Source organism: Sesamum indicum, linkage group LG4 (assembly GCF_026168435.1).
Source record: "Sesamum indicum cultivar Baizhima isolate 11 linkage group LG4, ASM2616843v1, whole genome shotgun sequence".
In the NCBI taxonomy this organism is placed as follows: domain Eukaryota; kingdom Viridiplantae; phylum Streptophyta; class Magnoliopsida; order Lamiales; family Pedaliaceae; genus Sesamum; species Sesamum indicum.
Genome location: NC_142660.1, coordinates 16,038,348 through 16,055,288, shown reverse-complemented (window position 1 = coordinate 16,055,288; position 16,941 = coordinate 16,038,348). Strand labels below are relative to the sequence as shown.

The 16,941-nt window shown below is 31.5% G+C and overlaps 1 protein-coding gene and 1 long non-coding RNA gene across 2 annotated transcripts; both read left to right on the top strand.

Annotated features, from left to right (window-relative positions):
- The first annotated feature begins 1,035 nt into the window (after positions 1-1,035).
- Positions 1,036-1,617, top strand: LOC148788509 (uncharacterized). The gene is made up of 3 exons (XR_016065234.1): positions 1,036-1,161; positions 1,246-1,364; positions 1,472-1,617. It is a non-coding gene; the product is annotated as an uncharacterized LOC148788509 (long non-coding RNA).
- Positions 1,618-14,380: 12,763 nt separating this feature from the next.
- LOC105160910 (putative acetyltransferase At3g50280) lies at positions 14,381-16,141 on the top strand. Its single transcript, XM_011078429.3, has one exon. It carries the CDS (start codon positions 14,449-14,451, stop codon positions 15,889-15,891), a length of 1,443 nt encoding a protein of 480 aa, XP_011076731.2. The 5' UTR covers positions 14,381-14,448; the 3' UTR covers positions 15,892-16,141.
- Positions 16,142-16,941: the final 800 nt, after the last annotated feature.

Below are 16,941 nucleotides of genomic sequence, written 5' to 3'. Positions count from 1 at the left end.
AAGCTGCAAAATCAACAAGATGCAACTTTGTTTGATAAGACAGGTTCAGTATGTCATAGTGAATATGATTCACATGGTCTTCTTGTTGTTCTTGATTTGATATCAGATATTTGTCTTCATAGGTGTGGTGCAATGGAAGTCTTGGTTGAATATTATGTCATACTTTGAATTTATCCAATATTATTGGATTATTGGAAGATGATGAAAATTCTTAGATGAATAGAGTGTAATTAGGAGTGATAAATAAGTCGAGTTGATTTGCAAAACTTGATTTAAAACTCGACTCCTGCACGAGTTTTATAGGTTCACTACAGTAGAAGGAAAAAATTCATGTAAAAAATAAAATAGCAAATTATCTCTTGTGTTTTGAAAAATGAAGCAAATTACCCTTAATCTAATTTGCTTTATTTTTTGAAATACTGAGAGGTAATTTGCTGTTTTCTTTTTTCGTAGGAGGTATTTGCTCATTACACATATCACAGAAGGTAAATTGCATTTAACCCCTTTAATATGACTAAGCCCAAGCTTCCATGCGTATAAAACCACCGAAACGGCAAATGCCAAGTAAGTAATTCATCTTACATTCAATTGCATTGAATTTCATTCCCGAACTGATTTTTATTAACTTAAGTATCAAAAAACTATCACTGTGATCTACCCAAAATAGAGCTAAAACTGTGTAATGACCAAGAATCAAAACTCAAAATAGTGCGTGATGGCATAGCATGCACGGGTATAATTTATCTATACTAGTGGAAAATTCGTAGGAGTCTTAATTAGCTTGCTCATAGACAAAGACGAGTGAGGAATATGAGTCCAAGTTGATGATGGGACTAAAAGGTTCCAGGTGAATGGGTCTTGAGCAGAGGGTATCTAATGTTGTCACGACATGCTTGTCCTTCTCTTCCATGATTCAGCAACTCTGTTCAGGGACAACTTTTGATCCTCACTAGCTGCTGAGGATTGAGGATTGGACTGCTATATTATCATTATCAGAATGTGTGGTGGGATAAAAAAAGAGAAACTAAATAGAAATTACCTGGAGGACCTATCCCGCGAGAGTTTATGTAGGCTGATCCAGGTCGAGGTTGTGCTGACCACACGGGTAGTGAAATTCATGTAGAACAAGAGACGGATATATTTTTTAGCGTTTGGATAGACGTAAGTCAAACATTTGGTGTTTCAGTTGCGTGTTTTGATGATGGAACTTCAAACAGTTATAACGTACTTTTAATCCGATTAAAGTTTCAGGTCGTGCCATCCACCATTTCAATAGTTTTTGAAAGGAGAATCCAATCTCTCACCACTTTTGTTGTGAGGGGCTGTCGATTGTTGCACAATTCCATCATTTCGACCAGCGTCAGGTCGATTCTTTATATTTTTCTATTTTTTAGCGAACTTTGCATATTTTCTTTTATTTTATGTAGTTATTTTTTTGGCGTAATATTTTTAAAGAGTATTGCTATTGCAGTGCCGTGTTCTTGGCCGAGTCTCACAAGCTTTTGAGGCAATCCAAATTTTTGCTAGTTCTATGCCTATTCTGCCTAACAAGGATGATGAGTCTTTTTTTTTTAAATAGTTGATAATTCTATCAAAAGAATCATTCAGCAATAAACTATTTTGACTTTTTAAATTGAAGACGTGTTCTCGTTATTCTTTACTTTCAATTGCTTCTACTCCATCAAGAATCCAAGTTGAGTACTGTAAATTAACCTGAGAAAATGGGCACACATTAGGCTAATTAAGAGATCCTCAATTAAAACTTTTCGATAATTGAACCAGTTTCGATATTTTGATTCAAAAATTAATAAATCGAACTTTTCTTTAAAAATATAAGAAATAGCAACACATTTACGTCTAACCCCATCTATTTATTTATAGACCTTTGGTTAGCTCCTTCGTTCGTCCCGCTCACCCGAGGGTCACTCTCTCTCTCTCATCTAACTCCACAAGGGAGCTGGAAAAATTAAATACGTAAACATTAAATATGTAAAAATATGTAATAACACCCAATCCAAACATGAGCTAGAATGGGGATAGTAGATCACCAGGATCCCCAACGGACAAGGGCTTGCCATGTGGTTCGTATATCTTCTAACACATAGGATAGGCTGCAAATAGCAGTGGTAATATAGGTTTCAACTTGATCGTGTAGGCAAACATTTTATATTGATGCAAATATTTTATATTGATGCGGATAAAGAATTTGAGTAGTTTATAGGCTTAATGTCTTTTTTTCCTAACGATGCGCCTTTTTAAAATAAACCCGTGAGGCTCGTACAATTTAGAACAAACAATACCTCGCACAACAGGATACGAGTCGAATCGCAAGCTGCATCACAACTTACAATTGTAACTCAACCCAATTAGCTTTGAGTTGGATTGAGTTAAAAGAATTTTAATTTTGAATCACGTTTAATTAAATTCAACTATATTATGGGTTCAACGTGGGTCCTTACAAGTCCAACATAAGTTTCATCATTTTTTTTTTATTAGTCCAACGAAGGTCTTTTTTAATAGTATTATATAATTGATAAAAAATGTAACTATAGGTTTAAGTGCATTTTTGGTCCTGTAAAAATGTTACTATAAGTTGAAGTGTTTTTTTTGGTCTCGTAATTTATGTTAATTGGCGGTTTCATTCTTTAATTTTTTGAAGACAACATTTTAGTATTACGTCTTATTAATATTTGCAATTTCAATTTTTTTCCCCATCGAATTTCACTCTTCTCGCCCGAGAAATACGTATCCACCTCGCGCTACTTTTTAAATTGGGGCTATTGTTTCTACTGACTTATTTTTGACAGCATTTTTGTCCTTGAACTTTTTAGGATAGTATTCTGACTCTGAATCTTTTTAATTTTTACAATTTCAGCTATTTTTTGATCGTAATTCACCCTTCTTGCAAGTAGAGGTGAACTCCGATAAAAATAAAATACTGAAATATTAAAAATTAAAAATATGTAGGATCAAAATATATACAATCCTGAAATATTAAAGGATAAAAATGCTAAATTACCTAAATTACAGAACCAAAAATACATTTAACCCAGTTACTATAATCACGAGTTCGACATGAGTTGTGTATTTAACCAACTCTAACTAGATCATAGGTCTTATACGGTTTTTAATGGGTGCTAAATGAGTTTTATCACATTTATTTCGTATTAATTAATCAATTAAATATTATTTTAATTTTATATTATTTTCAAAATTGATTAAAAAAATAAGAAAAGGCCGGCACGTAAGATGTACTACACGTCCTTGGTTGGTTTGTTAACACTAATATAAGTAATCTCATACGATATTATAAATGAGTAAATTATCTTTTTATAAAAAAAAAATTATTTTTCTCTCAATATTTTTTAAAATGCAACAACTTACTCTCCCGTATTTTTTAAAATAATTTATCTTTCTATCTAAGAAGATAAATAAAAGGATTCCCTGTTGGTTCCTTGTACCTTCTAGCACAGTACTGTAGAGGGTGCTACATTTCCACTCTATATTGCAAATCAGATTGCTTGTCCAATAGTAGACTGTTCATTTTATAAAATAAAATAATCGAACTGAGATTTCAGTAAATAAGTCCGGTGCAATATTTTGACAAAAGTGATTATTAAAAACTAACAATATATAATTATATTTCATATTGTAATAACACACATTATATACTAACAATTAATAAATAAGATTTTATAGCAATTCAAAATCTATCACAAGAAAAATAAAAAAAAAAAGAAAAGAAAATCTTATTGAATTGAATCCAATCGTATCAAAATCGACTCATTTTCAACTTGATCTATACATTTGAATTTGTATTAGACTCGACACCTTGTAAGGCCGACCCAACCACCCATTTGCTACATCTAGTTGTACTAAAAATAGTTCACGTGATTACTGTTTGTATTTATTACTTTTCACAATTTGTTTTACGATGTTATGTCTTTGAATTCGATCCGATTCAAGTATTAGAAAATTTTAGTGATGAGCTGATACAATAAGAGTAATGGTTTTCCTTTCAATTCTAGACCACAAACACCTAAAAATTATGGTACTATTTCTACTGACTAGTACCTTAAATAATTGAGATTCTATTTTAAATTCTAATCGGGTAAAACAAGAAAAATTCCTCATAAGACGGAAGTATCTTTCATAGGATTCAAAATGCCACAACGGGACAAGATCCACGTTTTTGTCTACTGGATCGGATTGGACTCAACTCAATGACAGGACAGTCAATTCCAGGAGATCTGAATGGCGGGAATCTTGACACGTGAGTCTATACAAGTGCGGACACTTGTCTCTTATAAATACATCCTACAACCTTTTCTGGACCAGATACGATAATCTTGAGTAATTATACATGTGTTATAATTTTTTAAACTCTTTTTCGAACTAATTTAAGTATGAAATGATTTTAGTTAGGAATCTCTCGACCAGCCGAACAATTAGTGGTATTTCTCAGGTTCCGTCCACCCCAGCTTGAGACATGCAACAGCATAGGGGTGGTACCGACCTCAAGTCAGACCAAACCCGATGAATATCCAACTGGAGTGAAACCTGTTAAGTAGTCTTTTTTGTAACAAAATACTATGAACACTTGTGTTCTGTTTGTTGACTTCTGGAGGAGTTTGGTTATCTGAACCTTACATCATCGAGAGGGAGGGTGGCTGGCCGGCCCTTTTCTGCGGAAAGCCAAGTTCAAGGAATACTGGTGGGAATCTACCTGTATTTTCAAACTCTCAGCTACTCTAGTACATGAATGCTGAACTAAAAGCATTTGCTGACTTTATGATCAGGTCATGCAAAATGTGATACGTGAATTAAAACTAAGTACGTAATATGTATAGGTCCTATGAATGTTTGCTGTAATTATTGGTGAAAATGCCGCCCGTGAGTTTGAAGTTTGTGAAGTTGGATCTCTTGATTACCGACTAATATATGTGGCAAAAATACAACCGCAAGCGCATTTATAAATGCTGAAAATACCCCCCAAAAAAAAATCATGTTAAATCAATATTATTCATCAGAGTCAAACCAAATTGATACAAAAAATTAAATTTTGATCGCGATTAATTAATATTTGTCATGGTTTTTATTATTATAACAAAAATGTTTGTCATTGTGTTTGGTTGGGATTAATGTTTTTTACTTTGCTTGCAGAAACAACGGTTAATAGTTGTTGCATAGTTATAACTACTTAGTATTTATCATACTTTTTCACTTTTAATAGTAGTAATTAGCCATTATCAAAAATAATATTTTCCTAACATGTGGCCAATTTTAGGACTTTTAAATTGGGACAACTGCCACCTAGATCATTGACATGGAAAATGGAGGAAAAAATTGCAATTTTAGTTCAGTATGGTGGGGTGTGGGTGGGGGGTCGGCAATCTTGATCTTATAACTAAGGCCTCGGAAATCTTAATTCTAGAATTTATTATTTTGGTGAAAATTGATTTGAACTTCGCCCAAGTAATTGGGGATTTTATCCCATTTGATGGAAAAATTGTGATCCATTGGATGTTCCTATGGATATTTTGTTGGTACTTTTCCATAAATTCTTTCTAGTGGATTTTGCAACATCGTCAAGGTATCAGGCAATACTGTCTGATATCCGTTGAAAAGACCATCTATAACACCGATAAATATCAACTATCGAAAATTTCCGTCGCTATTAAACTATTTTTTTGTAGCGCATGTATGAAGGCGTACTTAACGTATGACTAATTAATAATCCAATCAAAAACAAAATAGATATTTTTCATTTAAAACTTACCATATCACCAAAATCACTAGTTTTAAATGGAATATCATAAAACTAAAAAATACCAATAATTTATATAAATTTGAATGATAAGTAAATAGTTATTTATAAAATGTGTCAAATTACAGATTAAAATATATATCATAGTGACACATAAAATAATTTTTTCATTACTTGAAAATGGTACAATCATGACATAGAAGAAAAGCACAGATTAAGACAAACTATAAATTTGCTTCGGACAACTCTTTTACATGCGTATTTTATGTATATCTAACATAATCACTTACATGCAATTTATGGGCAAAAACCTGCCCCTGACTATTTTTGTCTTTGATCACTATCACATGTAAGCTCATGCCTCCCAAACTATAAGTCTACTTAAAACTTATGTATCAATATATATAATTTTTATATAAAATTTGAACCCACAATCATTTAATTAAATCTGATACGTACCAACTTTACCAAGCAAACATGCCATATGAGTGCGTGCGTGATTAAACCTAGATGCCATAAAGCGTAAGCATATTAAAATATTAAATATTAATAGTTTAAACTTTTAAATGAAGGAGATCATCAACACGAGGTGCTTCGACATCCAATATGAAATTCACAATAAATTGTACTTGTTATTGAAAATTAGTGCCCAAATTAATTTCTAATAGACAAATAGTGTAATCATCATTGTTTATTGGGATAATTACATTTCACCTCCTAACCTATGATTTATTTACACAAATTAGCTATAAAGAACAATGTCCCATACTTTTCTGTAAACAATAGTGCAATTTCCCCCATTTTATGTTGCATAATGTGATAAAGGGCTGGAGACTCATTTTTTGCGCCCAAATTCCCTCTATAACGCAACTTAGAGCTGCTAAAAGTTTATTTCCCCCCTCCAAACGTGTCGATTAATGTACAGATGATCAACACATGTATTTTTCGGCCACTTTCATCTGTAGAAAAATGGACTAAAAATGTTTCTTTTTTTTTTTTTCATTTTGATGCTTAAATTGTTAAACCCGTGAAGTTAAGGACTTCAGGTGACACTCTCTCCCCTATCTTGTGGGGTTAAAAGTGTAATTTTACCATCCAAAATTTAGCCCGTTTCAAGACCTATTTAGCTTAGGTTAAGATTTTTCTTCTAAATATATGCAATGTCTATTGTGTAATGATGTTGAAGTTTCTGATAGGTGTATGTATAATTTTTCAAAATATAAGGATGATTAGTGTGTTTCTTCCTTTTGTGAGTTTAATCGAGTAATTGAAACTATTAAGATAGATTTAGCACATATCTATAAGTCTAGCCATATAAAAAACTTATGCCCACCTATACCACTATTCAAAGAACAATCAAAAACCTCTTTGAATTGGAACATGTCTTTAAATGGACCACTTTTCAAAGTACAATTCAAAATTTGTGACATTTTGAAATGTTTCCTTGCGCACCGTATTCTTCTCAAATTTTTGCTCCTTTCGATTGCCTGGGAATTTCCCCTAATTTTCTACCAAGAAAGTTGAAATTTGTTATCTTGTATAATGTGACAAAGGGTGGGAGATTCATTTTTGGAGCCAAAATTCCCTCTAGAATGCAACTACTAGTCGGTAAGTCTGTATTGTTCCACCAATAATGTTTTAGTCTAATAGTTAAAGTTAAAGTTCAGGTCTAAAGATATGTTTAAGATTATGGGTTTGAATTTTATCGGACGTGTGCTTATTTATCTCATTTTCTATGAGTTACTGTAATTTACTTATTTTTAATTATTTGTTGAATCGTTTACTGGTCTTAATTATATTGATATGTTTCTCGAATGAATGAATTACTTAACAAAAGAAAAAGAAAGTTTATATTTGTTCCCTTCTGACGTGTTGACTAACCTGCACATGATCAGCACGTGTATTTTTCATCTATTTTCTGACTGCAAAAAAAGGGCGAAAAGTGTTAATTTATTTGGATTTTGATAATTAAGTTTTCAAGCCCACAAATCTAAAAGCTTTAGTTGCATAACATTCTATCCTATGAGTTAAAAAATATAATTTTATCAATTTTCAACTATTTATTATTTGAAAAAAATCAATCCAAAGGTTAATTAATTACGAATTTACTATACCGACCTTCGCATTAACCAACATCACATTCATACGTATTTGACTATTTATAAAGCAACAAATTTGCTTAATAAAATAATATCACCTTTGTTCCATTATTATAATTCATGCATTTTAAATCATTATTGGCGCCGACAAAATTAGAAAAGACGGTTGTGTTTTGATTAATTTTTATTAAGAAGACCTTCTGTGTAGTTATGGAGTGTAAATTACATCGACATCTTTAAAATTAAATTAAAATATATAAATAATTTTTATTATTTGTGAAAAATTATAACTATATTTTTTGAGAGTATTAGTGGAAACTTTTTTTAGGAAGTATTTATAAATAGAGGGTTTAGTTGTAATTACAATTATAACTTTAAGGGATGTATTTGTAATACTATAAGAAATATGGAGTGTTTGTATATTTATCAAGGGGTGTTATGTAATTTATTCTTTTTATTACTATAAATAGTTAATTTTTTCCACCACTTATTTAAACTATGTATCTTATACATAATTAAGTCAAGTAATTATTAAAAAATTATCACAATTAGACGTATAATTAAATACTGTTTAATTAAGTATGTAAACAGAATCAAGAGATTCTCTGCCAACTTTCGTAGGCATAAGAGGAACAACCGCCAGTTAACTTACAGAATGTGAATCGGCGGCGCACCGGCCAAGCTCTCCGGCCCCACGCACAAAAAGTCCAACCGGAAAATTGAAGTTTCACAATAAAAAATTATAAATTCGCATTTTATAGATATTTAATTTATTTTTTATTATAGTACATTATTTCTTAGTTTAATTTGACTTTGTTGATTGATTTGAAAATATTAATGTGCTGCATTATGAATATTATACTAATAGTTGGCTGAGATAGAACTATTGATGTATTTAAAAAAAACATAGTCAGTGCAATAACATGATTCGCGTGATTTAGAAAATTACGTCTAGTATTTTGATGTTTGCTTCTATTTACAAATAAGTACATCTGTTAGTTAAAATTTACCGAATTTATTGATATTAATAAAAAAGTCCGATAAAAATCTATATTTACGTCGAATTGACTTATTACTGATTTATTGAAGGTCAAATAATTTATTTTTATCAAATTATACTTATACATCTTTACGCATTAATGCATGCGAGAAGTTATATTTTCATCGTTATAAGGGTAGTTTTGTTAGAAAAAAATTGGTTGACCTATAATAAATTAATAATAAGTCAATTGAGGGTAAATGTTAATTTTTCATTCACGTTTTTTTTTTTTTGTTAATATCAACAAATTTAGTGAATTTTGAATAATGGATAGATCCATTTATTACGGAATAAAATCTAAATTAGTACTAGATGTAATTTTTCAAATTATAAATTTTTTTTTGTATAATTATATCAAATAATCAAAATAGGAGAATGTAATTATTCCTAATTTAATTTAATCTTTATTATACATCGGGGAAAGGACATCATTAACTACATAACATTAATGTGTAATTAAGTCGACATGAATCCGCGGCTTGTCCTGACGCCTCCACATAAAAGGCAATGTCCCTCTGTTTTAAGCAAAAAATCAGAGGAAGGTTCCATGCATGTACAACATACACATCATAATTTTTTTGTTCGAATCAAATCAATTAAAAAATAAATATATTATACTTGTTATATTATTGATCACTTTTTTTAAATTAATACTAATTTTATAATAAATATATTATATTTATCATATAATTGATTTAGGTTTAACCGATAGGGTTCAAACTCAAATTTCCCTACACGACATTGGACAACGCTGGCCGAACTTTTACCAGCAAATTAAGTTTGTACTAATATTTTGGAGAAGCAAACAAACAAAAATTGGGTGTTGCACTGTCCGAAATTTAGACTGTGGTCTTACATCTACAAGCATAGTTAGTTAGGGATGTATTGGGTGGACTTCATTTATGATTTCTTTTATGCCTAAGTCTGTAAAGATAGATTGAATTAACAAGAAGAAGAAATTCAAAAATTGTGGAGTAAAACAAATTACTATTCATTGACAAGATTACTCATACGTGTAGGCAGACGATTGCAGTGCATGCGCGCAGCGCTCAATAGACAAGATACAATGTATGTATTTATGGAGTATTTTTGGGTATCCAAAATTATATTTATACCCTCAGAAATAATTTAATATTACTGTTACACCCTTCGTATGGAAAGGAAGTTCCCAAAGGTCTATAAGTCCTCTTTCCTTATCCTTTCCAAATTTTTTGATGGGGACTTTCATTTGCTTCAGACTAATTTGAACTAAGACAGAAATCGCAGATTAGTTCGTAAATCACAAGAAAGAAAACATTACTATTGATTACAATATTAATAAATATAGCTAAAAATTATGATAAATAATTATGATTAACTATAGTGAAATAAAATCGATACAAAAACCTAATTTTTTAAAATAAAAAGATTGTTTACCGCAACCAAGAGCCATGGTAAAAACACTGTCATGGCTAAACATTTTAACTATTCTCGTAAAAAACACGGTCGACAACTGTTGCGTAGACGTAGTTTATGAGTATTTATTATTAACTATACATTTAACTATAATTAGATATTATATTTTTTGCAGTGAATTTGGAATAAAGTGAAAATTCTCACTTCAAATTATGTTACTTTTTTCAGTTATCCCTCATTTTGTTAATAATCTCAAATTTTATATGTAAGTTCAATAAAATTTGAAATTTAACGTTATTTAAATTTTGAAAGTATCCTTTCATATGAATTAAAAATATTTATGTTGTATTCTATTCATCTCTACTTAGACTACGTACGATAGTGTTTGTAATACCTTCTACGTGGTTGGAATAAATTGTAGGAAAGTTATAATTTAATTAAGCACAATAAAAGTTTGAAGTGTTTGAAAATAAAGTGAAAGGGGAAAAAAGTTGAAATGAGAATGTTTTATTAATGAATTGTAGAAATCGATAGGGAGTTGCTTATAACTTTTAATTTAAGTCAACATCCCCTGTAAAGCTAAAAATTTATCGTGTGAAAAATGTAATGGGAGGAGTGAAAATGCAAATGTTGTACTAAGTACATATTGTATGTGAACTAATTATTGTATTAAATGATGTATATGATGTAATGTAATAAACATTTTTAAAAAAAATAATAATAATTCCCCCTTAAAATGTTGAATCTGCGTCTAAAAATAGCTAAAAAGTTAATAAAATTGCGATAGGAGAAGGATTATAGTAAAAACTTGACTCTGGGACGAAAACACATCACTAGTGTGAAATAGGCCTAGGTGTATTTTTGAGTTAAAGTTCTACACTGAAGAACAAGGTCGTGTCATAAACACAGCCTAGGCTTGTTTATTTTTTCTTAAAATATAAAAGACAAGAAAATTGTTTTTATAGACTAATTAAGCCATGCTCCAATCACATGACCATTATTCGGTATTTTTGTCAAAAAATGGTCAGAAGGACTAAATTAAAATAAAAATTAAAGTTTAAAAATACTAAGTCAAAAAATAAATTTGGTGAACTAAAGTGATCCTGAATACAAACTTAACGAATAAACTATACTATTTACTCTGAACTTTAGGAATTAAACCTTTTTTTTAATGAAAATTTTAGAAAAATTGTAAATTTTTTATTCAATTATTTTAAGACTTAGCAGATTTAATCCCGCAAATTAAAAAAAATTACAATGTTTATATGTCGTTTTTATAAATACATAGTTTATAGACGTTATGTAATTTTTTTTTTTTATCATATTTATAGTTCTAAAATTATTCTCGTACCAACATCACTTATTTAAATATTGAAGAATTTTAACTAAAGTATAAACTTTTTGAGTGTAGATATATAAAAATAAGCAAGTCAACTAGAAATTGGGATAAAAAATTATTGACTCCTACTTGAAGCTTGTTATAAAAGATATATATACGATCAGAAAGTTAAGACAAGAGTTAGATTCTTAATTTTTAACAATGTTGTCGATGGCAATGTTAATTTGTCTTTCAAAATACAATGATTTTGTATTCTCAAAGTAGCAAAAGTACAAATTTTGAGAACCAGACCAAAATAATACTTCGGAGTCCTTCGAAAAAGAATATCATAATGCTTGCTATTATTAGGAATGCTTTCAATCTGATTTGAACGAATGAAATGCAAATGGAGGGCTGTGTTTATTAGAAAATATACGTGTAAGTTGTAAAATGTTACGATACACATATCATTACACTCAATAGACGTATCATTTCAACATAATATATACATCGTTTCATCAAAGGACATGTTAGTGTAGTGATTGACACATATTCGGTTGATTTGACACGATCGAATAATAATACACTATCAACTATTATTCGCACATCGCGAGCTTAACATGCATCATACTTTATAACCAATCATTCACTACGATCTAATTTAATCAAAATAAATTATTAATTGAAACTATAATAATTCACTAACCAATTTATTTTATATTTTTAAAATGCAATAATTCGTAAAATACAATAAATTGCTTTATGAATTATTGTATTTTAAAAAATAAAGGAAAGTAAGTTGCTAATTTTTTATAAGATAATAATTTATCCATTTATAATATCACGGAATTACTTGCATTCTTTTTCTAAATTTTGAATTTGGTCTCGAGCTTCAATCGAAGGATTCCAACACTATCACAAACTTATCAGTATAGTTCATTGTATTTTTTTAAAATTGTATAAAAAATATACACTATTACATTTGTATTGTTTATTATATTTTTAAAATTAATACAATTTTATCATTATGTGTTTTAAAATTTTAATATGTTGTAAAAAGTTAATTAAATATAATTAATTTATAAAAAATAAAATTAAACAAAAAATAAAAAAATTTATAGACGCATGAATTGTGAATTGCCAAATTCATGTCGTGAATTTGATCCACAATATAAAATCATGGATTGGGTCCACGACACTAAGTCATGGATCCGATCCGCGACTTGATAATTTTTTTTAAAGAAAATATTTTTCAAGTCGAATCGCGGGTCACATTCACTACTCGATATATTTTAAATAAATTATATTTATATAATTTATTTTTTTAATATTATTTAAATAATTAACTCCACGCCTGTCCTTCCATCGGTAGGAAATGCTTGCTTTAGTTTGATGGATATATCAACATGACACGCAAAGAGCAAACTCGTCGCCATCGTTTCTCTTCACGAGTGCCTAAAGATAGACTTCGTCCAACGTACGACCACTAAGTTGACCCTGCAATTTTTTCATGTCTTAAAACCGCCGGAATTTCGACATGACTGCAGGCCGGCAGACGTGAGAGGTCTGTCATTTCCCACATTTCAGTTCAATAATTAATAAAGATAATTACATTTATATTTTTGTATTTATGATATATTTATACAATTTACTCCTATTTCTTGGGTAATTATAAAAATTATTCATAACAATAAAAAAAAAAATAAAAAAATTTATGCAGCTATGTTAACGTTTTTAAGGGTGTATTGTAATTTTTCAAAAGATATAAATGATTTGTGTAAATGATGTTGACGTTTCAGTAAGTCTATGCGTAATATTTCAAAAGATAAAAATAATTTGTGTATATAGACCATAAATCAGAGGGTGTAAATGTAATTATCCTTAATTAATATGAATCCAAAATAAATTGTGGAATCCCCTAAATTAGATTTAATTATATAGATATTTTTATTTTTTTATTTTTATACAATTATACGTGTATTCAGTGAGGAGATAAATGACTTTTTTTTTTCTCTTTTGAAACCCCCACGAGATAAATGATTTTAGAATGTATACTTGTAATTTTATAAAAGAGATTATGTTTTTATGTAGATTAACAAAATCTACAATGTAATATGTAATAAAAAAATAATTTAAAATTTGTATGGAAAGTTCAATCTAATTGAGGGTGTATGTAATAAATTTTATTTTTTTAATTGTAATAAATTGTAAGAAAAGTTGCAAGGTAAACAATAATAAAAGTTGTGAGCGTTAAAGTGTTTGAAAAAATAATTTAATATTTACAATTTCATTAATTGTAGAAGTTGGCATGAGACTATTTTTAGTTTAAATTAGTTTAATTTGAGCAGTTCAAGAATTAAATCTGTAAAATAAATTTTTATTGACAAGTTAATGAACGATCAAACGCAGGCAATGATAAGACAAACGCTGAATAGAAAAAATGGTGGGTGTGGAAAAAATTCTAACTCGAATTAGATTTGGTCAGATCTGAATTAATTATATAATAAATTAATATATTATTTGAGATATATTTATTGTATAATTAATTTAATTATGTGAAACTTGATTTGATTAATTTTTTTTGCAGTTGCACACGAGTTATCCAAATTCCAATCATTCTAAAAACATGCACTGTTTCCCTCAGTCAACGCATCAACCAAATCAGCAACGCCTCCCCAATTAGAACACTGTCATCCATCCCTCAAATGCATGAACCCCAATTCCCCATTCAACTCCTATATATACCCCCATCTCCCCCTCCCCATCCCCATTCCATCTCACTCTCTATTTCACTCTTCACTTCTCACTTCAAACTGCGAAAATATCGAAGATGGTTTCCCAATCTTTACCTGTGGTATCAAAGTGCGCAGTTTTCCCTGATCAAGAATCCACCTTAGGAGAGCTGAAGCTCTCTGTTTCTGATCTCCCCATGCTCTCCTGCCACTACATTCAGAAAGGAATTTTGTTCACCAATCCACCATTTCCGATTTCTCAACTTTTTTCTTTGCTCAAACGCAGCCTCTCTCAGACCCTGGCCTATTTCCCGCCGCTCGCCGGCCGCCTAGTCAGTGACGCTGACGGCTATATTTATATTTCCTGCAATGACGCTGGCGTTGATTTCATTCACGCTGATGGATCCCACATCCATGTCGCTGATATGCTGGGGCCGGCTGATGGCGATGTGCCGGGAGCGGTGAGGGGCTGCTTCGCATTTGACGAAACGGTGAGTTATGAAGGGCATTTCAGGCCTATTCTTGCCGTTCAGGTGACGGAACTGGCTGATGGTGTCTTTATTGGCTGCTCCGTCAACCACGCCGTCGTGGACGGGACTTCGTTCTGGAACTTTTTCAATACTTTTGCGGAGTTGAGCAGAGGGGTGAAGTGGATTTCGCGCACCCCGGATTTCAGCCGTGATTCTGTTCTGATTTCTCCGGCGGTGCTCAAACTCCCGGATGGTGGCCCACAGGTTACATTCTCCGGCGACGCTCCGATAAGAGAGAGGATTTTCAAGTTCAGCAGAGAATCAATTCTGAAGCTGAAAGCCAAAGTTAATGATAGTAGTTTGGAAGATGACGACGGGATTGACGTCGCTGAGCTAATGGGCAAGCACAGCAACGACACGTTGAAATTTCCCGACAGCAAATTAACGGCGTTAACCTGGCTGAGAAACGCCGTTTGCGGGGAAACGAAACATAGAAATCCAACGGTCGAGATATCATCCTTCCAATCACTGTGCGCGCTGCTCTGGCGCGGCATAACCCGCGCGAGAAAGCTGCCACCCTCGAAAACGACGACGTTCAGAATGGCTGTGAACTGCCGCCACAGGCTGGAGCCGAAACTTGAGCCGCTGTACTTCGGAAATGCAATACAGAGCATTCCGACCTACGCATTGGCTGGTGACGTGTTGTCTAAGGATCTGCGGTGGTGCGCAGCGCAGCTGAACAAAAACGTGATGGCCCACGATAACGCTATTGTGAGGAAGTACGTAGAAGATTGGGAGAGGAACCCGCAATGCTTCCCGCTGGGAAATTTCGACGGCGCGATGGTGACGATGGGCAGCTCCCCAAGGTTCCCAATGTACGACAACGATTTCGGGTGGGGCCGACCCGTTGCGGTTCGGAGCGGGCGGGCTAATAAATTCGACGGCAAGATCTCTGCGTTTCCTGGGAGAGAAGGGGGAGGATCCGTTGATCTGGAGGTGATTTTGGCGCCTGAAACAATGGCGGGTCTGGAGTCCGACCCAGAGTTCATGCAATATGTCTCCATTTATTAACCAACAAGTATACTATTGTTATATTTATAAATATATGAAGTGGAGGTAAATGAAGAGGATTTTCCCCTGTTACTTGGTGTATGAAGGTCTTCTGATCATATTCCTACAATTCCAATCTACGGCCTGAGTATTTCTTGGGGTTCAGTTACTTGGTTCAAGTGATCTAATCATATGATGATCAAAGTTTAATGTAATAGTTGGGGTTGTATTTGTTGCTTCAGCTATAGTACAACTAGTTTCAGATGTTGTACCTTGATTTCTTTGCTTTTTTTTTTTTTTTATTTGGTGATTGGTAACGTCGTGTGGGAGTGTAAACTTTGATAATTGGCTATTTTATTTTGGATAAGGTAAGTATTCATAAATAAAACAAGAGAATATTGGATAAATAAATAATTCACATTTATATTGTCTGGAAATTGCATTACTTTTTTGTTATATAATTCACATTTATATGAAGTTTAATGCAATTTACCTTTCTGTGATATGATATTGTAAATGAGCAAATTATCCTTTTACGAAAAAAAATAATAATTTAATTTCCTATATTTTTAAAATGAAACAATTTACCTTCTTGTCTAAGGAGTTAAATTGCTTTATTTTTAAAAATACAAGATAATAATTGTTATATTTTTAAAAACACAGAGAGATAAATTGATATTTATTTTTTTATAAAAAGACAATTTTCTCATCTAGAATATCACAAGACCGTTGCTTGCATTTTTTTTCATTTATACATGTAATAATGGGAAGGAGATATAGTCCACAACCCAGATGTGTAGTCATGAGCAGAACGATCACTTTTTTCCATTTCGAATTACAATATATAAAAAGAATTAATTTATCTTTTACTCAAACCCTTATGAAAACAATAATAGACATAAACTCATCCGAACGAAGAAAAAAGAAATTACAAAATCCAACTCCTGAGTTTTAGAAAAAAGAAGTTCACTACGTCCCAAATCAAAGAGTTGCTTTGCTCTCTTAGTAACCGTTCAAAGGATCACACTGCGCTTTTTTCTTTTTTTTCCTTCTTTCTTTATAGGCCCGTTC